Genomic DNA, 22,161 nt, shown 5'->3' on the forward strand with positions numbered 1-22,161 from the left:
GAGGTTCGAGATTGTGGAGCTGATTTTGGCTTTTGGTGGATCTCGAGAGAGGAGACGACGAGATACCTAGGCTGCTAGGTTGGCATAAACATCTCGGAAGAGCGACAGTTCAGCCTAGTCCTAGGGAGTGTTCCACGTAAGCTATTATACTAGAGCTCCACCAAACTCTCGCTTGCAAGTTGAGAGCTAATGCTTAACCAAGTACTCCTTGTCACGACCTGGTACATTGCCTCTTGCTGGTGTTTCCACCGCGGCTACATGGGGCAGCTACGGTGCCTAGTGGAGAACTTCCTATGGTCAAGATTGGATGGAACACGTAACACCAGAGCCAGGGTGGTCTGGCAAACTATGATTTTTCCCCATGCATAGGATGGATTGGGCATTATTGAACTAGAGATGCAGAGTTGAGCCCTTTTGGGCAAGCTGATAGTGACAGCCCTCCCCCCAGTAGCAAAACCTTAGAAGCTCCTCCTCCAACAGGAGCTTCTTGGAAACATTCCTCGCCCAAGAGGCCAATGGTAGCAGTCCTACAAGTGGATCTTCTCCAAGGCTCCTTTCACAACGAAGGGCACTCCATTAATGAGAAGTCTTAACAGAGTGTGGCAGAGATTAGCGGGAGGACTCATTCGGGCTAGGCCATTATGTAGGGAGGAGTTTAAGAGACAGCCACTCATATGGAACCCAAAGGTCAGAGATTCGGAGGGACACATGCTCGATCAACGGTCTCGCATTGGATGGGCGCAGTGGGACAGTGGACCATCTAGATCCTTTGGGGCGTGGAGGCCGCTTTCCAAAAGAGCCAGAGGCCCGTAGGCAACAAGCCCTCGCTAATGTCCGAGGAGCAGGTACCAGGATGGTGGAGATCGAGGCAATGATCCTGGATTCATAGTGGGATGGATTATGAAGTCCATGGGCTCCCTACTTGTGGTCAAGAAAGTTCTCATGGAACGGGGTACCACTCAAGACACCCTTCTTTCGTGAGTCTCTCAGATCCTACCAGTCTCGATTATATAGGGTGGGACCTGGAGGCTCGCTGTAGGCAGAGTCACAGGTGCATGATGATCCCACCATAGTTTTATCGACCCTGGAGGGATAACGTGGCGACGCCTATGGATTTAGGAGGGCAGACCCTTATGCGACATTTAGTGAGATCCAAGGAGTGGTTCTGGCCAGCCCGCATAGAGCAATCTAATCGAGTGGAGGAGGTCTCCTCCTTTTCCTACACGACTCGGATCGGGCATCACCTACCAATAGCATGGCCCCCCTCAAGGGAATGCCATAGGCTAGAGCAAGATATCCCACGAGAGGGTATTTCCCGTTTCTGGCCTCGCCTTTGGATGAGCTGGCACACACACAAGATCTATTTCTCCCGGCTAATGGCTCAAGGGGGTCTTCCCATTGGCCCCTGGCTAGAACAGATGCGAGTAGATGGCACATGCATTGGCTCACAGGGATCTTCCCATTGGAACAGATGCGAGTAGACAGATTTTATGGAGGTTTGATAATACATTAGAAGAGTGGAAAGTCTACATGAATTTGAAATCTTTCAGATGGAAAGGAAAAAAGTGCTCATGACGATCAATGGAGAAAGCAAAGGAGCACGCATTATTGATTTTAGCATGACTTGCTAATGTAAGGGACAACATGAAGGAAGATTCATGGTGGATAAAAAGGAAATTAAAAAGAGGTTCAAATAGTCCAAGCTATTCTAGGATATTGGAGAAGTAATCCATCTACAGTTCCATTTAAGTATGTGTTGAGGATATGTACTTAATGTTTATTAAGAGAATAATCTTCCTCACTTCTTGTTTCTAGATGTTTAATTCTTTTAGCATGTGTTTCTAGTAAGATATGACTTGCAATTTAAACTTTGCATATAATGACCTTTTGTTTCTATTGTGAGATGCAAATTATAATTTAAATACTTGTAGTTGCAAATAAGTATGTTAAGCAAGATCTACCAAGTGGTGATTAAGAATGACGTGCATGATAGACAAAGGAAGGACATGAAGTCATACTAAGTTCCTAATGTACACATGGATAGACATGAGTAACATAATTTTGCAATTTATTAATGTATGATTTCGATGTATAATTTCGATGGGCTTGGTGATGCAAAATGCAAGGGATTGAAGGTTTTCGGAGTGAAACATGGTAGAAGTTTTGGAGAATGATTCTTGATTAGCAACGAAATCCCCATCTATGGGCATCGTCCATTTCATGTGTACCTTATGCGACCCAAATATGATCTTTATCAAGTCCTAAATGCCATTGGCAATTTGGATCTGCGTGGGTGGAGGAACAAGCCAATATCATGACTTGCAAAAGACGTAAATCACTGTGTTCTAGGACAATTCATCCTCATCATATTTCTATTGTTGTTAATCTCTCCTTCTGTCTAAAGTTTGGTGTTATGGAGCAAAAGGACAAGTTAAGTTTATTTTTCTTGGGAGTGGAGGATTGTGGTTTGGAAGAACCACTATTGATAGAGCAATTTGAAAACGGATAGAGAAGCACTAGAATTACTAGAGCCTATGCAAAAAAATAAATAGCTCCCAATTGTAAGTCACTAGGAAACAACTTTTTCGTTGGTGCACAAAACCCTTCTCCCTGTGTAAAGCTATTGATTGCAATATGTTTTGCAATTTGGTTGAGTGTGTTAAGACATAACCCAGATGCTTTCTATGTTGTTGCAACTTACCCTAAAAGCGTCTTTTTTTAAATATTTGCAAGGTGTGAGATGCAAATTGGGCAACATAGAACTCAAATGATTTATACTCATACATTCATAATTTCAAAATCAAGAATAAGTTTGTGCAAGCCTCAAGATATTGTATGAGTGACCTTACTCTTGTATGCTCCATCCAAGCATGTACATGCCAATGGAATGCTTCCTAAACATTATTAACCATATGGAAATTGAGGTAAGGATAAAGAATACGATGAGATAGAGGATGCTTTGTACAACATCATGTATACCCAAAGATAACAACTAATCTAGAAACTCCAAAGGTCCCATGTCTATGGTTGGGCAAGGTCTGTCAAGCTAATAGAGAGGATCTCAAACTTAAGTCGCACACGTACAAACTTACCCATTGTCTCTGAGGCTGAGACACTTGGCCTCATCACAATATTAGTACTCAATGTAGACACAAGAACAAACAATAACCATAGAAAGTTAAACGGTAAAGCAATAGTCATGCACCACTATTATTTATTGATCTCTTGTAGATGTGAAAACACATAATGACAAAGGATACATGTAGGCATGAGAAATTATGAATAAGGCTTCTTGCCTATAAAAACGCATAGAATGCCTACATATAAATACACGCATGAGAAATGGTAAAACAGGCCCCTTGGAATTTTGTATTATAAGCCTCTCTCTCTCTCTCACACGCACGCGCGCACACATGCACGCACACACAAATATCAACATGTGCAAACATATGAAGTACAATCACAAAAAGGGGCGTTTGGCTCGTACAGCCATCCTTGATATTTGTGACCCCTCTCACGAAAAAGGATCTTGTTTTTCGGTCATACAGCCCCCCCCCTCTCTCCCTCTCTCCAGGCCCCCCAGCCCACTCTCTCTCTCTCTCTCTCTCTCTCTCTCTCTCTCTCGGTCCCCCCAGCCCACTTTTTTTTTCTAGGCAAGGGGATAAAAACAGGAATGTGCACCTGGAAGCTCGGCAATGACGTGTGTACAGGTAAATGGTTGAGGAATTCCAAGAGAAGTGCACAGGTTATACATTGACCAGAAGGGAAGGAGATGAGAAAAGCCAAATTTTTCACCTGTACGTCAATTCTCATCTTCACAGTCATAATCTTCCTCTGGTTGGAGTACATTTTTGTCATCATGTAATTGTGATGGGAGAACTTCCGTGCTGTAGCCTTCAATGCCAGTCCCCATCCATTGAGAATGAGAGAGTTTTTCTTCTTCTGCTTCTTTTCGCGCAACCGCTACTTCACCATTCTCATCCAGTTCCATGTTAAGGTCAAAATCTTTTGGACATGACTTCATTTCAGCTGTTTCTTTGCTTGCTCCACTGGTCTCACCTTCATGCATTTTTGTGTCAGCAGCTGGTGACTTAGGACTAGTTTCACACTCGTCACTAAGCTGAGGTGATGATACAGTGTCATGGTCTTCAGGCTTTTCATACTCAACTACCCTTGTTTTTTCGCTGTTGCCCTTCCTTCCTCGACCGCGGCCTCGGCCCCGGCCCCTGCTGCTAGGAATTGTCTGTGAATCCTGTTACAGAAGACCTGTTCTTCAGGATCATGCACAAAAATCCCAGGGATAAACATTGCAACTAGAGATCACTAAACATACAGTTTTACACTTTCAAATCGTAGCAGCTGGAAATAACTAGGACAATGTTATCTAGAGTACCTATCTACTACGAAATTAAACAAGACTTCCATATTATTCAAGACTAAAGAAAAATATTTAAATGCCAAACATGCAAGCCAAACTGAATCAGAAAAGAGGAAACCCTACAAACCTAAGACTTTGACTGTCTTCTTCGCACGATTGCACACGCCCTACCAGGGGCTCCTCACCTCCTCCCTTGGTTCTGAACCATTACAAACAGAAGGGCGTTTGAAATTTTGAGGAGAACCGGCACTTCATGGGAGATTTTGACAGAGAGGGGATACACTCTTCCATTTATTGGCATGTGTGTTGTCGTTCCTTGATCTCATGGACCATCCACAGACCATTTTGATATATTGTAGACGTTAATACTCTCTCTCTCTCTCTCTCTCTCTCTCTCTCCCTCTCTCTCACTCTATATATATATACATATATATATATATATATATATATATATATATATATATCTATATCTGTATCTATATATATATAGCGGCCTCCGGAGATGGACTTTATCTGGTGAGCTCACTTGTTTCCCATATGGCGGGGGGAGAAGTACTGTGGACTACCTGCTCGGCCAACTAGCCTTTACCCCACGGATACATGATTTTACTGTGCCTCCCCCACTCAGGGCCGACCACTCATACCTTGCCTTTTGTATATCGGTCGCCACCATGCCAGCCATGAGGAGGGCCTCCCCGCCACCCACTCACGTTCAGATCCATTTTGACGGTGCTCGACCCGGTGTACACGAGCCACCTGGCTTCTGAGCTTCCACTATTACTTGGAGAGGGGATGGACCTCACACATGCATCAGATACCCTTGTCTCACGGATACAGGACATTGCTACCAGATCCTTCCCCACGACACGATCTTCGTGTGTCCCAGATGGGAAGATGCCCCCAAACCCTTGGTTCGAAGATGAATGCAAAGAGATGAGAGCCCACCTTACACGTGCGCCAATACTTGGACACTTCACCAGAGGCATAGTGGATCTCACACCAACTAACACGGTGTAAGGAGCTAGCTTTCCTCATACACAGGATGGATGAGGTGATCAGATCCTTTTGCGGAGGAAATCCTACCACGGGATGGGGGCTCTTGTCGGAGGGGAAGTCGCCCATCCCCATCACAGATCCAGCAGTCTGGCATACATATGCATGCTCTCTATATGATGTCCCAAGTCAGGCACCACCTGGTATGTCCTCTATGCCCAAACCTACTACATCTCATTTGTTTACTATGCAGAATGTACGGGCTGCCCTTCTCCGGCTTCATAACCGAAGATCACCAAATCATGAGGGACTACGCACTGAGCACTTTGCACATGGACAGGAGACATTGACCCTGATCCTACCACAGATGTTCAACCATGCCGTATGCCATGGCTTCCCGCCTACCTAGAGCACTACCACCATAGTACCGATACACAAGGTAGGTGATCCCATGGACACTAGGAACTACCGCACTCTCATGATTGGCCACACTTTGGCTAAGATACATGGGTTGGTACTAGAGAGGGAGATCAGCAAACACACAAAGGGTCACGGGCAGCGGGCTCTTGGCCAGGCACGTTTTCGAAGACAGCACTCCACCCTAGATCACATTTTCACCTTGAGGGCTATTATTGAGGCGGCGAAGTCGAGGCATCGGAAAGTCTACACTTGCTTCATAGACTTTCGTAAGGCATTTGATATTGTCACACGTTCTCACCTGATCAAGAGGTTATAGGAGTTGCACCTCCCAGAGATCATGATTTGGGGGGCCATGAGTCTATATGAGTCCGTTAGAGGGAAGGTACGTGCCCCATAGGCCTATCAGTCTAGGTTGAGAGCACTATCAGAGTAAAACAAGGCTGCCCCCTCTCACCGACTCTTTTCGGGCTCTATATCGAGGAGATTACTTCTTTTGTCGATCGACTAGGTGGAGAGGGTTCGCTTCTGGCTGTCTTGTAGTGCAGATATTGCTGTGCGCAGATGACATAGTCCTCATCCTCAGCAAAGGGACTGTGGAACTGTCTAGAAGCAACCCCACCTTCAGCCCCCTCCGTCGGGCTCTCTTGCTCCCCGTTGTCGCTGCCCCTGCTTCTCCGCTGTCGCCTCCTCATTGTCTTCCCCCCCCCCCCCCCCCCTCTCGTAGCCTCTCCCCCAGCCTCTTGCCTCGAATTCCCCCTCTCCCCTAGCCTCTTACTTCCTCTTCGTTTTCAGCCCCCTGGACTGGGTGTACCTCCCGCCAGGGGGGGGGCTCATGCTCCCGTTCCTGCACTAGACCTGCACCGAACACGGGATCAGTCAAAAGAAATGGGGAAAGGTGGCAAAGATACGGATAAAGTCGCCAAGAAAGACAACAAAAACAAGAAACAAACACAACTGAAACTCGAGGATGTGAACACACGCTACAACCGAAGTGGACTCGGAGTTGACAGCAAAGCAAAGGCGGGGTCCACCTGAGCTTCAGCTTCAACTTCAGCTTCAGTTTCAGCTTCACTCTTAGCTTCAGTCTCAGCCCCTTCTACATCCTCATCTTCAGCTTCAAAGCCAGCCTCAGTTTCAGCTTCAGCGGCAGCCTCAGTTTCAGTTTCAACTCCAGTTCCAGCCACAGCCTCTACATCCTCAGCTACAACTACTGGCAGTGACATACCCATACCCATGACATCAATTGCTCCACCCTCCCTTGGGATAGAGGGGTTGTCACTGACATCATCTCTTCCATCTCTCCCTTCCTCTCCCGCTACAGTTTTCTCACCGATTATGACACCTACTTCGGAGGGGTCATACACTGTTCCGCACTACACCTCGATCTTTATCTCCCCTCTGCCTCTCAGTCAGCCCACGTTCCCACCCCTGTTGGGATCGCCTCATCCAGCCACTATCATCTCCATATCGCACCCATCTCACCTAGTCATCACCCAGCCTCCAATCTCATCCTCACACTTTCATGCCACAGTCTTTTCAATTTCTGCTAGGGCACGGACGAGCTGACCCATCGGAGGCTTGAGAGAACTTGCTGATGGAGGTACATAGTTATCCGAGAGCGCGAGATGGAGCTGTCACGCTTCGCACAGGAGCAGACACGCTTCACCCAGGAGCAAGCGCGTCTCATACAGGAGCAAGATCATGCTATCTGAGACCAAGCTGATCTTATTCAAGGACTCAAACAAGAGATCTCACAGATCACTGCTATACGCACACTCTTAAGGAGCACTCCAGTTGTGCAGGCACAGGTTGCGAGCATGCAATCTGCCATCGAGGAGACGTCCAGATGGGTCAACGTAGCCCAACGGGAACCTCCAAGGATAACCGTTTCGGCTATCCTCCTGGAGTAGCAGCAGAGAGCCACTAAGGCTCTCAACAGAGTACGTGGGATCCCACGCACTGAGGCTACACCATTGGCAGATGCGACGGCCTTCGTGGCCACTACTCTAAGGGTGACTGAGCACAGGATTGAGAGAGCATGGCGGGTGGGGAGAGACCCCAACCGAGAGCAGCCCTTAATCGTACGGTTCCATGACGCTCAGGCACGACTTTCGGCTTTACGTCGTAGGTCAGTCCTACGAGACCAGCTAGCGATCTCCATGGATGAGGACCTCACTCCACTACAGGTTGAGGAGAGACGCTTCATGTTGCAGCAACGGGATCAGGCTCGCAAGGAGGGAAAGTGGGCAGTAGTACGAGATGGACGACTTCTTACAGGCGCCCGTCGGTCACCCACCTCCCCTCCCACATAGGGAAGCGGAGTCTATGAGACTCGGATATTCGAGACCCTATCCTGCACCATCTGGAACTGTAATGGTACCTTATGGTCAGAACCAGGGAACTTCTCAGAATCCTATACAGGTCACAACATAGTCTTTTATACAAAGACACATCAACGTCCACCGCGTCCACTACCAGTAGTCAGCGGGTATACATGGGAGTCTGCCTACAGAGATGAGACAAGGGATACAGGGGGAGTTCGAGGGTCAGGAGGAGTCGCAGTCCTTTACAGATCCACACTTTTAGGAACCATCTCAGTAGAGCAGAGAGATGCACATTCAGGTTTCTTTGGATCCGCATTCGGCACATGGACAGCCGGGATCTGTTCGTTGCAGTTTGCTACTTCCCCCTTGAGACCTCCCACTTTGCCAGAGATATTGGATGAGACATCTCCATTTGCTGCATTGTTGACTTCTCTAGCCGCGGAGAAGTCCTCCTAGTTGGGGACTTCAACGCGAGGACAGGTGCTCGTCAAGCACCACTCCTCAAATTCAAGGATGATTCCACTCTACTGCCAGACATTGACCTTGAGGAGGCAAGTATGCTACGGGTTTCAGCTGACAGACGAGGTCCGTTCACACCTTATGGGCAAGCCCTATTAGAACTCGACAGGATGCATGATCTCATTTTTTATAATGGTCTTGACAGATGGCCCGCCTCTGGTGGTTTCACGTGCTTTCCACATGGGGGAGGCTCCAATGTTGTCTGCCTTCCCATCTCGCATCACTGACTCTGGACTGCGTAGACAAGGGTTATAATTTTGTAGCTATCGTTCATAATCTTCCTCTGCATGGCATTCAACAATCTCGTTCAAAGTCTTGGTTCATTATCATAATACGTATTGTTAATGTTTCAACTTTCGTTTTCCCTCACGTTTAATCTAAACTGAGTTTCCAACTTTCGTACAGCTACCATATTTGATATATTGATATGTTTTTACTGTCAAACTCTCAAATGGTTCATGCTTAATTTATATATATATATATACCTTTGTAAGACTAGAATAAGTCCAATCATACAAATTTAGAAATTTTGTTGTTCTAAAGATCAAAAATCTACAAAGAAAATAAAAGAGAAAATGAAAGAGAAGAAAAAAGAGGTAAACAAAAACTTTTAAGAAAAACAAAAGGAAGACATACTTAGCAAGCAAAGCAACACTTATGTCGTCATCAGTGCCCAAGCATAAGCAGCTATACTGGGTTTCTAAAGACCCGCGGAGTCTCTTGCTTAATTTAAACTAACTTACTTTCCGTTTTTTGTACAGCCACCATTTTTGATATATTGATACAGTTTTTACTGCCAAAGCGTCTGTTATTTTATAATACGCATTGCTAAGGTTTGAACTTTTCGTTTTACTTCACATTTTATGTAACTAAGTTCTTCTCAGAGGTCGCTAGAGGTTTGAGGTGCTGCACATTCAGCCTCAGCCCTCAGGCTTTTTTGATGAGTAGGGATTGACCCTCTCAGGTTTTTCTCACGCTACACATTGTGTACTCTTGTCTTGAGCACTTTACTCTTGGGGCTTTTTTCATACTTAATAGAAGTCTTTCTCCAAGAAACAATGCCCACATTTGTTGTAGATCTATCATTTAGTATAAAGCATAGATCTGTTTTTTTTCTATGTACTGTCCACACAGGTAAATGCTTGGGCAACAAATCTTATATGTCTAATATATTATCTGAGACAAGACAAGTATGATATGCACATTGTTGCTGGTTGCCAACAATACCCACATGTTCTGCTTGTATTGTTTCTCACTCAAGCATAGAATGTCATGGCACTAGCAAAACAGGACGATGAGCAGCACACTTCAGCTCAGAGCATACTTCTTTTGCAGCTTAGAAAGGTGAAAGAGTAGAAGGAATATCTCATCGGCTTTTCCTTTGGGGCCTTCGTCGGCTTTCCTCTTGGGATTTTGTGATGATATTCTCGTACCCCAGAAACCACTGTGAGTGAAGTGGGCCCAGGTCAGGGCAAGGGCAACTTTTTACAATGTCAAGCTTCAAAACTTGGGCTTAGCATATGTGCCAAATCGAAGAATACAGATCACCGTGCAAAAAGTCACTTCAATGCCGGTTGCGGCCTCTATAGATACATCACGTCACACTGTTTGAAGAGCATCACATTTTTACAGCTGCATCAAATCAAACTCTTTGTAATTACACATTTCTCAACCTGAAAGGCACATTTTTGCCTCATATTTTAAAATATGTCGCGTGCAAAACAAGCACACAACCATGCACACAAAAAGATCCAGACCTGTGTAGAACAGATCCGCTTTAAACATACCGCTTTTGGTCGTTTCACATCCTCTTCACAACTGTCATCATTGTCACCCTCTGCAACTTTCCTGTGCAGATGCAGGACGAAACATTGAATGAAGAGACTAAAACAGACTTCTTGAAAAACACAAAGCTCGTAGTAATGAATACATTCAAGTTCACAAATTAAGAAGTATCTCCTACCTCCGGCGTCCCGTGTCTCCTCCGATTTCAGAATCAAGATCAGGAACTCGAGAGACAATCTCTCGTAAGAAATCAAAAACACTATGGCTGCGAACACATTCCTTTCTGCAACATTATGAAACTTGTTCAGGTTCTTCGTATCTAGGTTCTCCAATTACAAAGATCCAGAGAGGATCTACTATGGCACAACCACAAAATGACAAATAGACCCATATGAGATATTTGCACTCACAAAGGATGCAAAAGATCTAAACACAGAAATATAACAGAGTCTCAGACTCACAAATGGTGTGAATTCATAGTCTTTGCTCCCCTCTTTAGAGTAATTTCATAAGTTCTGTCACACAAGTCTTGCAAAAAAAGCTCCAATGCCTTGGCTACATACACAAAGCAAACAGTCAGAATCTCTCTCTCTCTCTCTCTCTCTCTCTCTCTCTCTCTCACCTACTCCATTCCGGAGAACATACTGCATAGATACGGGCTCCTCAGATCCAAAATGCATATCTTCCAACAGTAACAAGTGATCACAGATTTGAAGTTAAGACTCTTGGAAGTGGAATCACCAGTCAATGCTACAGTATTCAGAATTGGTGACAATTGGACAGACTGAGAAATGCTTCAAGTTCAAAAGACAAAGATGCTCATGACAATAGATAAAAGGGTCACAATAGGGAGCCCCCCCCAACCACCACCACCAAATACACATCTCTCTCTCTCTCTCTCTCTCTCTCTCTCTCTCTCTCGGAATGCAGGAGACACATGACGTGTTAGAATGACCCAACAGAGGGTACGCACAGCGGAAGACTGATAGTAATGCCAAAAAGCTCACACAGTGTGCGTGTGGGGTGTGGAATCACAAACTTCTTAACTTAAGTGCATAGATGTGCAAGCCAGTAAATAGAGAATGCTCAAAAACAAATATAGAAGCAACTCTTTATATTTCCGTCCGTCCACAAAGTAGGACAGGATACAATACCAAATTCTCCTACTAGATGTCAAGCACTTCTAGAACTCTGAGCCCGCGTGCTCTACCTCGAGCAAATGTAGACTCTCTGTCTAGAGTGATCCTCTCCACCTTGCTGTCTGGAAACCAGCCTAGGTGGGCAGTCCTTCTCAGCTTAGTCTGCAGCTTCTCTGTACCTCCTTCACCTCCTGGATATAGGCCCAAGGTAGGTCTAGTGCTGCTCCTATCTGTTAGCTGAAGTGCTGCTCCAGAAGATGTTGATCACAACACCTCGCTGCCCTAGAAGACAGCCAAGGTCCAGCCTCTAGGGAACTCAGACTGCAGCACACCTTCCACTCTCCTTCACCCCCAGTGTGAGGCCCAAGGGAGTGGCTTCTGGCTGCTCCTGTCTGCTCCTGCTCTTGCTGGATAGTTGGATATGAAATGAGGCCCAGGGCCTCTCCTTTTATAGGGCTCAAGGCCCCCTTGAACCAACCGACCAGCCAGCCCTAAATGGGCCGACTGGCTGGTCTGTTTGGGCCCACCAGTCTGCCCCTCCCCCCCAGTCTGTAAAACCGACCTGGTTGGGGCTTTTCTTCAGACCCTAGCCAGGCCCTTTTGGGCTGCTGCTAGGCTGCCCTTTTGTTGCTGCTGGAGACCCTCTTGCAGGCTTCATACCTGCCAACAGACCCTCGCCATGCAGCTGTACTGCAGCCGTACAGGTCTGCACACCCTGCTGATGTCATCGCGCCTCCAAGGATCTGCACAGTCTCGTACAGCCACGCGTCATCACCCGTACTTAGAGACGCTGCTGTCCCGTACTGTTCCTTCAAGGATCCTCCTCTATTGGCTGTGAGGTGCTACCCATGTGGCAGCCCCCTCCCTCTCTCTTCTCTAGGCATCTTCTACCCTAGGTCTCCCTCCCCCACGCTCTCCTCATATGGGGGCTTACAGATGGGGAGGTGACCATTCCAACATGACGGTGTCGGACTGACATGATTGTGCCACAGAGTAGAGTAAAGATTGCTATATGGAGCTATAATGGCACTCTTTGGTCAGATCCGGAAAGGCTTTTCGAACACTCTTAGAGAATCATTCTACGCGGAGACACACTGATAGTCCGAAGAAAGCGCTGGCTGTAGTAAAAGGCTACACATGGTAATCAGCCTATAGGAAGACACTAAGGAGAGACACTAGGGTCCGAGGCTCTGGGGGTGTAACTGTCCTCTTCAAATCACATTTCCGCCCGCTCATATCTGTGACGCGTAGAGAAGAACATGCACAACACATGTGGATTTGGTTGCAGCCACAAGATGCAAGGGCTATTTGCATTGCAGTATGCTACTTTCCTCCAGACACATCATCGTATGCCCGTGATGTCACCACAAAGGGGCACAGCCCGTATGAGAATATATGATGACATTACAGAGTCCTCCAGGCAAGGTTGGAGATGACTACCGTAGATTGACCAAAGAGATCAATGAAGGTCTTGTCCCATCAGCTGAGGATTGAGACAGAGGAGCATTTCCTTTGTACTTGCCATGTATATACTGAGATTTGAGGACGATACCATTGCTTACCTCTCTTCCGGCTAATCCATTTCTAGGACCAGGTCTACATCGGTCTCTATTTGATTGAGATGCGACGACATAGAGAGACCTCGATGTGCCGCATTAGAGAACAGGAGGAGACAATGGCCCTTGCAAACGAGCTAGACCGTGCCCAACGACAGGTTACAAACTTTTACAATTTTGCGTCCACCCCTAGACAGTGGAGCCGACTCTCGAGGAGGAGGAGATAGATGACATGAGGGCTGAGTGGGCTATCGGGACCAGGCAACAACATGGAGAGACGCAGCCAGAGATGCAGAGACAGACCAAGGCATGCACAATGGAGGTCCACCCCATCGCAGCTATATTCAGAGGAGATCGTCCGACTAGAGGGATCACTATCAACATGGCCCGTCAAATACAGAGATCATGAAGACCACGCCTCCCACCGCCGAGACATGGCCCAACATACACAGATACGAGATATATCCGCAACTCATAGGAGAGCCACCCTGGCACCAGGCTATGTATTCCGTTCTTGAGTTTGAGTAGTAGAATTTTGTTGCTTTTGTTTTAGCCTAGCGCGTAGTACTTTGCAAAGAGCCTTAGCAAGCCCTTTGCTTCGGCCCACAGCGGCTTGTATGGGTTTCTTCGGGTGGAGGAGGAGCTAGCTGATATGCGGGCAGTCTAGATCAGCAAAGAGAGCTAACACGATGTCGCACAGAGAGAGAGAGAGAGAGAGAGAGAGAGAGAGAGAGACGCAGAGACCACTCAAGGCACGACTAGAGCACGAGTGGCACGACTAGAGCACACTCTATTGAGGTCCGGCCTATCACAACTTTCCTCAAGGGAGACCCTCCAAGACGAGGGGTCACTCTGAACATAGCCCAGCGGGTTCAGAGATCGAGAGACCATGCCCCCCCCCCCCCCCAAAACAACATGAGACAACCCCACAGACGTAGATCCGATATATTTTCACCGCTCACAGACGAGCCACCATGGTGCCAAGCTTCAGTTTTCGAGAAGCTCTTAGTCTGCTTTAGTTTGTATTTGATTTGTATTTGATTTTTGTTCAAGCTATTGAGCTCTTTAGATCAGCATAGTACCGGCGTGCAGCCCATTGAAATTTGAAGCTTGTATGAGTTTTCCCTTTTTGGTTTACTTTGTACTTTGTCCCATAGCCTCCCGCGGACGTTAATACATCTTTCTTTCTTTCTTTCTCATAGGCCCTTGAGGCCTCCAGAGGACGTAAATACATCTTTCTTTGTCTCTCTCTCTCCAGAGGCCTCCAGAGACTTGCAGAATTACAATGCGTACACAAGGGTGTGTGGAAGACACTTGGGGTAAACAAGCACTCGAGGCTGCCATAAATGCCTACACAGCAGGAGGGGCACCCGAAGGTATCACGGAAGTCATTTCTCACTTTCATAAAATTTGTCTTGTGCTAGTTGAGAAGGTTGATGGTTTGGAAACCACCAATGTGGCAAAAGCAGGGTGCACGGATGCAAGAAGAATGGCAGAAAGAGAAGCACACGAAGGAGTGGGAGAAAGAAAGAGTAGCATGGGAATTAGAGAGGACTAGCCTTAAAGAGCAAATGCAAGCATGGGAACTGAATTGCACAAGGAGTTCCGGAAGGGACATGTAAGGCAATAGAAGAGCTCAAATCTGAGAAGAAAAACTCAGGAAAGACTTAGTATTCTTGCAGGCACTATGCAAAGTAGGCAAAGTTTTCACAAAAGCTCACTAAAGGGGAGGCTGCAATTCTTGAATGAAATCAGCTCACATAATGGAGATGAGGAGAGACAGTGGGGTACGAGTCTCACGAGGCTCTGGTGGTGTGGCTGTCCTTTTCAAATCCCACTTGTGACCACTTATATCGGTTATACGGAGAGAGGAACACGCACACTATATGTGGATACAAGTCCAGCTGCCAGAGGCACAACTGACCTTTATAGCAGTGTGGTACTACATCATCATACGCATGCGAGGTCACCATAGCAGTGAGGAGAGAGAGTGGGGTACGAGGCTCTGGTGGTGCGGCTGTCCTTTTCAAATCCCACTTGTGACCACTTCTATCAGTGATATGGAGAGAGGAGCGCACACACCATATGTGGATACGAGTCCAACTGCCAGAGGCACAACCGATCTTTGTAGCAGTGTGGTACTTCCCACCAAATACATCATCATACGCACGCGGGGTCACCACAAAGAGACATAGCCCATACGAGACGATACATGATGGCATCATGAAGTTCTCCCGACAGGGAGACTGTCGGGAGACACCCTCCTTGGTGGTGACTTCAATGCACGCACAAGAGACAAACAGGTGGGACTGCTTGACTTTGAAACCGCTCCCCTCATTGTACCTAAGTTAGATGCAACAGAGCTCGCGATAGTCAGGCACTTAGAAGATGCGCCACATGTGACAACATATGGCCGACATCTACTGGATTTGGGTGCAATCCATGATCTGATCACATATAACAGTCTAAGAGATGGCCATCATCTGGTGGGCTTACTTGTTTCCCACATGGTGAAGGGGACAAGTACAATGGACTACCTACTGGTTCCCTTACCCTTTGCTTCTCGAATATATGACTTTGGGGTTCCCCCTCCCCCACTCGGTGCTCATCATTCATACCTAGCCTTCTATATCTCTACTACCAGGCCCGTCACAATGAGGGCTCCTCCCACTGCCACTCGTGTCCAAATCCACTTTGACCATGTCCTTGTCCCAATGCATGTGAGCCACCTAGCTCAAGAGCTTCCAGCCTTGCTTGGAGATGATACAAATATAGATCTCGCCCATGCCTCCGACACTCTCGTCTCAGTGGTACAAGATGCTGCCACCCGATCTACACATGCCCTAGTCGAAAAGATGCCTCAAAACCCTTGGTTTGACGACGAGTGCAGAAAGATGAGGGCTCACCTCACACATGAGCGAGCCTTGGATCACCTAACATCAGCTGAGGCACAACGGATCTCACGACGGCTAACGCGCCATAAGAGGCGGGTTTTCCTCACACGCAAGATAGATGAGGTGATCAGATCATTCCGAGGGGGAGATCCTACCATTGGGTGGGGACTTTTATCGTAGGGCAGGTCACCTATTCCCATCACAGACCCAAACACTTGGCACACATACGCATGCTCTCTCTATGACGCCCCATTGTTGCAGGCACCACTTGATATATCCTCTATGCCCAGGCCCACTACTTGTCATCTATTCATTGTACAGAATGTGCGTGCAGCACTCCGTCGTCTCAATAATCAGAGGGCACATAACCATGAGGGACTACGGACTGAGCACTTTGCTCATGGGCACGAGATCTTGGCACCGATCCTAGCGAAGCTAGGAACTACCGCACTCTTATGATTAGCCACACTCTCGCCAAGATCTATGGATCGGTACTAGAGAGGGAGATTAACGGCCACACAGGCCCATGGACAACGAGCACTAGGGCAGGCAGGATTTCGAAGACCACAGTCCACAATGGACCATATCTTCACCCTGAGAGCTATCATTGAGGAGGCGAGGTCGAGACGCCAGAAAGTCTACGCTTGCTTTGTAGACTTTCAAAAGGCCTTCAACACCATTCCACGATCCTGCCTTATAGGCTACAAGAGATGCAGATTCCAGACATTATGATTTGGGGAGTGATGAGCCTAAGCGAGTCTATCAGAGGGAGAGTTCGCACCCCACGAGGTCTATCGGATTGGGTGGAGAGCACAATTTGGATGAAGCAGGGATGTCCCCTCTCTTCAGTCTCTACATTGATGAGATCACATCTTTCATAGACCGGCCTCGGAGCTGTTGGCTGACCTGATGATACAAATACTAGTCTATGCAGATGACATAGTCCTCATATCATCTTCAGTAGAGGGGTTGCATAGACACTTGGAGGCCCTAGAGGTGTTTTGCTGAGAGAGAGAGACCTGACAGTCAACCTTGGAAAAGTTAAGGTTATAATCTTCAATACCTCACGCGCGGTTCTACACCGACATAGTTTCATTTACCGAGGTGAGGTAGTGGAGATAGTGTAGTCCTTTCATAGGGCTAGTTTTCACGATGACCCATGCAGCTAGAGCACGACTCACACGAGCTCGAGGGGCCTTGTTCACCTAGAGAGGCAGTGCTTCCGGGCACACTTACAGGACCCGCCAACAAAAAGTTGGCTCTATGACACCCTAGTAAGACCAACTGCCATGTACTCTACATCTTTTTGGGGGAGTGATCTTCCGGTGACAAAGTGGAGGAATTCTGAATGGCTACAGGTGACTATGGCATTTAGAATGATGATTCGGAGTAAGCCCTCAGTCCCCCATCAGATAGTACAAGCGGAGTTTGCCATGACACCCCTCCAGATTGATGCCATCTTTCAAACAGGGACATTCCTCCATAGAGTTTGGGCCCTACCCCACTGGAGACTACTGAGGCTAGCACTAGAGTCATCCAGGCGACTAGCAGAGAATGGGATGGATACAGTATGGTATGCACGCATATCCACTTGGTTTGCCAGACACGGTATCCAGATAGACCGACTTTCCTCCTTTCAGTACAGCATGGATGCACCACCTGAGTCGTGATCCCACGAGATGAGATTAATCATATCATACGATTAGATCTCCTCAAGCTCCATATGTCTCGGACTTGGGGAGGGGACCAAGAGTTCCCCACCAAGATCCGATTCTACCACGATCAATTTCTAGGAGAATCGAAGGATGGACTCATCATTAGACCCCAGTACGTCAAGGACAGAGGAGTCACATGCATTGGGAATCGCTATTGGCAGACAGTGACTTTCCTCCACATAGTATAGGCCTTACCTTGCGAGAGATTACCGAGACTAGCACTAGAGTCATCCATACGATTAGCAGAGAGGGGAGCCAATGCAATATGGTCTGCACGTGTATCCACATGGTTTGCCAATCATGGTATCTAGATGGACCAGCTTCCCCCCTTCCATTACAGCATGGATGCATCAACCAAGTCAATCCCTTGAGATGAGATTAACCGTATCATATGGTTAGACCTCCTCCAGATACATACATTACGGGTTTTTTTTCTTTCTTTTTTTTGGTGGGGGGGTGGGAGGGGTGGGGGGAAGGGGGACCAAGAGCTCCCTACCATGGTGCAATTCTATCGCGACCACTTCTTGAGGTTATCAAAGAATGGACTGATCATCAGACCCCATTACCTTGAGGACAAAGGAGTCTCACATGCACTAAGAATTACCATCGGATAGTCTCACATGCACTAAGAATTACCATCGGATAGATGCGGGTCTCATTACATCAACTGGGGATTGAGGTAAGTAGAGCTGCAGAGGCTTGCACACTGGGGGAGATTGAGATAGAGGAGCACTTCTTATGTGTCTGCCAAGCCTACTACGAGATCCGAGGGCAATAGCACTGCCTCTTTCAAGAGGGACACGGCTTTGGTCCACCCTCACAACTGATCCGTTTTCAAGACCGGGTCTACATTGGGCTTTATTTGATTGAGATGAGACAGCACTGAGATATGCTACTACAATAGATTAAACAGCAACAGGAAGGTACAGCATCACACTCTGTGTAGGCAAACCAAGCATAGTGACATGTCAATCCTTGAGTCGGCTCCAAGACATAGTGGGGTTGAGGAGGTAGATAACCTACGAGGGCTGTGGATCAGTGCCCGACACGAGGAGTCACTCTTGATATAGCCCATCGCATACAGAGGTCAAGGAGACCATGCCCTCCGCCACAGCGCGAGACAACTCAATAGATGCAAATCTGAGAGATCTTTGCAGCCCACCAGAGAGCTACTACAGTGCCAGGTTTCAGTTTCTCATTCATCTCCAGACTCTCACTTCCAATTTTTTGCTTGAGCTTTTGAGATCTATAGTTATAGCTTAGATTAGCATAGCACTCGGCAAGGACCCTAGGACGCCCTTTGTGTTAGACTTCTTATCATATTCTAGGCAGTGGCCAATGTAATGTAATAAGTGGGTTAGGGGCACTTTTCCCTCATAGAGGTTTTTCCCCCTAACCACAGTCTAATCCCTAGCTACAGTTAGTGATTAGATAGGGTTTTGTCACTTAGACACAACCCCTCATCTCTCTTTTGTACTTCACTTCACTCAGTCCACTATTGAGTGACCTACGTTCAGCTCACTCTCTTGCTCACTCTTGCTCTCCTTTCTCACATTTGGTATCAGAGCAATGTTTCTTCTCGGACCTGCTCCCAGCTCCCGCATGTGCAGCTCCCGTCCGTACAACATACGGACTATTTGTCCGTACTGCAACGTACGGACTATCTGTTCATACTGTTCCCCCGTATAACGTTGTATATCACCGTACAACGCCCGTACTAGACTGCACCGCCATCCGTGTTGCTACATTCCGTACGACCGTACAGTCAGTACGTCTGCAATGCCGTCTTTCATACTACACAGGCCGTACAACTCTCGGTACCCGCATTCCATACACAGGCTCCCCGTACCGCCGCACGTGCGGTGTTGCATCTGTGCTGCATTTCGTCCGCACCATCTGTCAGTCCGTACGGACTGACAGTTCCGACTGTACGTGTCAATACCGTACAGATCCAATCTCTGCACCGTACAGCCGTACGGCTGTTTTCGTACAAGTGCAGTTTTCAAGGCTTTTTTAGGAAGGTGACCGTACACCATACAATTTTGGTGAGCTGCAACAGTCCGTACAATTTGCTAGGTCTCGTTTTTTTGAAGGCGCATTCTTTGCTTTAAGCCATTGTTTGGCTCAGATTCAAGCAAATTTGGAGGAAGGTTTGTACACATTTGTAGGTGTTGAGCACATTTGGAGCTTTGGCAAACAAATGGCGAATTTGGGGCTTTCAGTCAATTTGCCATTTCACCCCAAAATTTGGGGCTTTTGGTTTTGAACTACACTTTCATGCATTTTTTGGGGTTTCAGTTAATTTGCCCTCTTTTGGATGCAATTTCCCTGAAGAAATTAAGGTTTTTGGCATTTGGATGCAATTTGGCAGTTGAAAGGCCCCTTGGGAGATTTGCAAGCAGTTCTGGACTCAGTGTGAGTCAATTTGCAGACATTTGCCACTTTTTGCAGATTTTATTTGCAGATTTTTGGGCATTTAGCAGAGCATTGTGGTGCATTTCGAGCCTTTGATAGGCTGTAACAGTATTTGTCACTATGGGCAAATTTTCTTTGGCAGATTTTACTTGTGCATTTTATATCCCAGAAAGGGATGTTACTTGTTCAGTTTGCTGTATTTTTTCGTTTATCTAGCAAAAATGGCTCAGAACAACCCCAATGAGGTGTTTGGAGTCCTCACACAGGAGGATAAGTTGGATGGCACCAACTACTCCTTGTGGAGTTTTATAGTTCGCAACATCTTGGTTGGCAGACATCTTTGGGATTATGTCAATGGAGATGAAGCAAGGCCACATTCTATGGCTACACCTGTCACTCCTACAGCTCGAGGTAGGGAAAGAGGTCAAAATGCAGCACAAGTAATTGGAGTTGCTGCTCCAGGGGCTCCCACAGCAGAGCAAAAAAGATGGGATTCTAGAGATGCACAAGCTCTATCAGTGATTTCTCTCTGTCTCAAGAGGTTCATTATTCCTCATATTCGCTCATGCAAGACCTCAAAGGCAGCTTGGGAGATATTGGAGAGTATGTTTGCAGCAAGAAATGATGCCAGAGTTTCCTTCCTAAAGAGAGATTCCATGAATACTCGCCTCACAAAGCTTCAGGATTTAAGGGAGCAATTGCTGAATATTGATGAAGTCATTCCAGATTCAGAGATGATTACCACCACTTTGAATTCTCTTCCTGAGTCCTATCTTGGATTCCACACCTCGCTGAATTTGTCATTGAGAGGGGGCAGCAATCCTCTCTCTTTTCACGAGTTGGTAGGACTTCTCTTGCAGGAATAGCAGACACGAAGAAATATGGCAACACGGGCTGGCGAACATGCCATGCTTTCTAAGTTTAAGCCCAAGGGAAAAGGGCAGCAAAAGCAACATGCCAATCAGCCCACACATCAGCATAAAGCTGATTCAGGACAGCCCTTTTATAAGGCTAAGGGTGATGCAGATAAGCCTAGGAAGAAGGGCATTTGTCACTACTGCAAGAAGCCAGGTCATTATATTGGTGAATGCAAGAAGCCCATAGCTAAAGAAAGAGATTCAGGTTTGGCTGTGTCAGATGCATCAGCTCCTCATTCACATGATGGGGGAGATGTTACAGCCAACTTTGTCAAAGAGCACTATGCCTTTTTGTCTTGCATTTCAGATTTTTTAGTGGGTATCAGATGCTACAACCACTATTGAGGATGACCCTTATGCTTTCTTGACTTGCAGTTATGATCTTTCAAAGGATGCATGCTCTCTAAGTGTCAATGAGACACTGAATACTTGGTATTTTGATAGTGCTTCTAAGCACATCACTTCCAAGAAGAGCCTTTTTGCATCTCTGCATCCTCCACCTACTAAAAAGAAGGTGAATTGTGCAAATAATTCTTCTTGTTCAGTGTGTGGAGTGGGGGACATTATTCTCACATCCACTGATGGCACAGATTTCAGAATTTCAGATGTTCTCTATGTGCCAAGTATAAAGAAGAATTTACTTTCAGTGTCCTCTCTTAATAGAGGAGGATTTCAGGTTGTATTTGATGATGCCAAGTGTGCAGTCAGAGTGTGCAGTCAGAGACAAAGACAATGACTATGCTTTGATGTTGTCTGGCACTTTGTATCAGGGTCTTTTTTAGCTTGATATATATAAGAAAAGATCCGATCTTGCATTATCAGTGAGCACTCCCACTGCTGCGATGCAGAGTGCGGAGTTATGGCATGCCAAGTATGGGCACATGAGCTATGGCAGCTTAATGACACTTCAGAAGCATGCTTTGGTTGATGCATTGCCTACTTTAGAGTCACCTCCTCCTCATGCATGTGAGGGTTGCATCCTTGGCAAGATGCATAGATTTCCTTTCAAGAAGGATGGTGCAGTGAGAGCTACACGCACATTACAGCTCATTCACGGGGATATCTGTGATCCCATGAGAGAAAGGAGCTTGGCTGAATTTGCCACG

At 46.7% G+C, this 22,161-nt stretch overlaps 1 protein-coding gene across 2 annotated transcripts in view; it reads right to left on the reverse strand.

Moving 5' to 3' along the window:
* Positions 1–3,637: 3,637 nt before the first annotated feature.
* Positions 3,638–22,161, reverse strand: part of LOC147880293 (uncharacterized) — a 44,822-nt gene continuing 26,298 nt past the window's right edge. For both annotated transcript variants that reach the window (XM_087371030.1, XM_087371029.1), the window contains exons 5-8: positions 10,881–10,974; positions 10,598–10,702; positions 10,422–10,482; positions 3,638–4,252 (exon numbers count right to left, since the gene is read on the reverse strand). In XM_087371030.1, coding sequence (XP_087227156.1) covers positions 3,803–4,252; positions 10,422–10,482; positions 10,598–10,702; positions 10,881–10,974 — 710 coding nt within the window. In that variant the 3' untranslated portion in view covers positions 3,638–3,802. The remainder of the gene's footprint in view (positions 4,253–10,421; positions 10,483–10,597; positions 10,703–10,880; positions 10,975–22,161) is intronic.

This window comes from Dipteris shenzhenensis, chromosome 32, assembly GCF_047967505.1.
Source record: "Dipteris shenzhenensis isolate YYH24624 ecotype China chromosome 32, Dip_SZ_1.0, whole genome shotgun sequence".
In the NCBI taxonomy this organism is placed as follows: Eukaryota; Viridiplantae; Streptophyta; class Polypodiopsida; order Gleicheniales; family Dipteridaceae; genus Dipteris; species Dipteris shenzhenensis.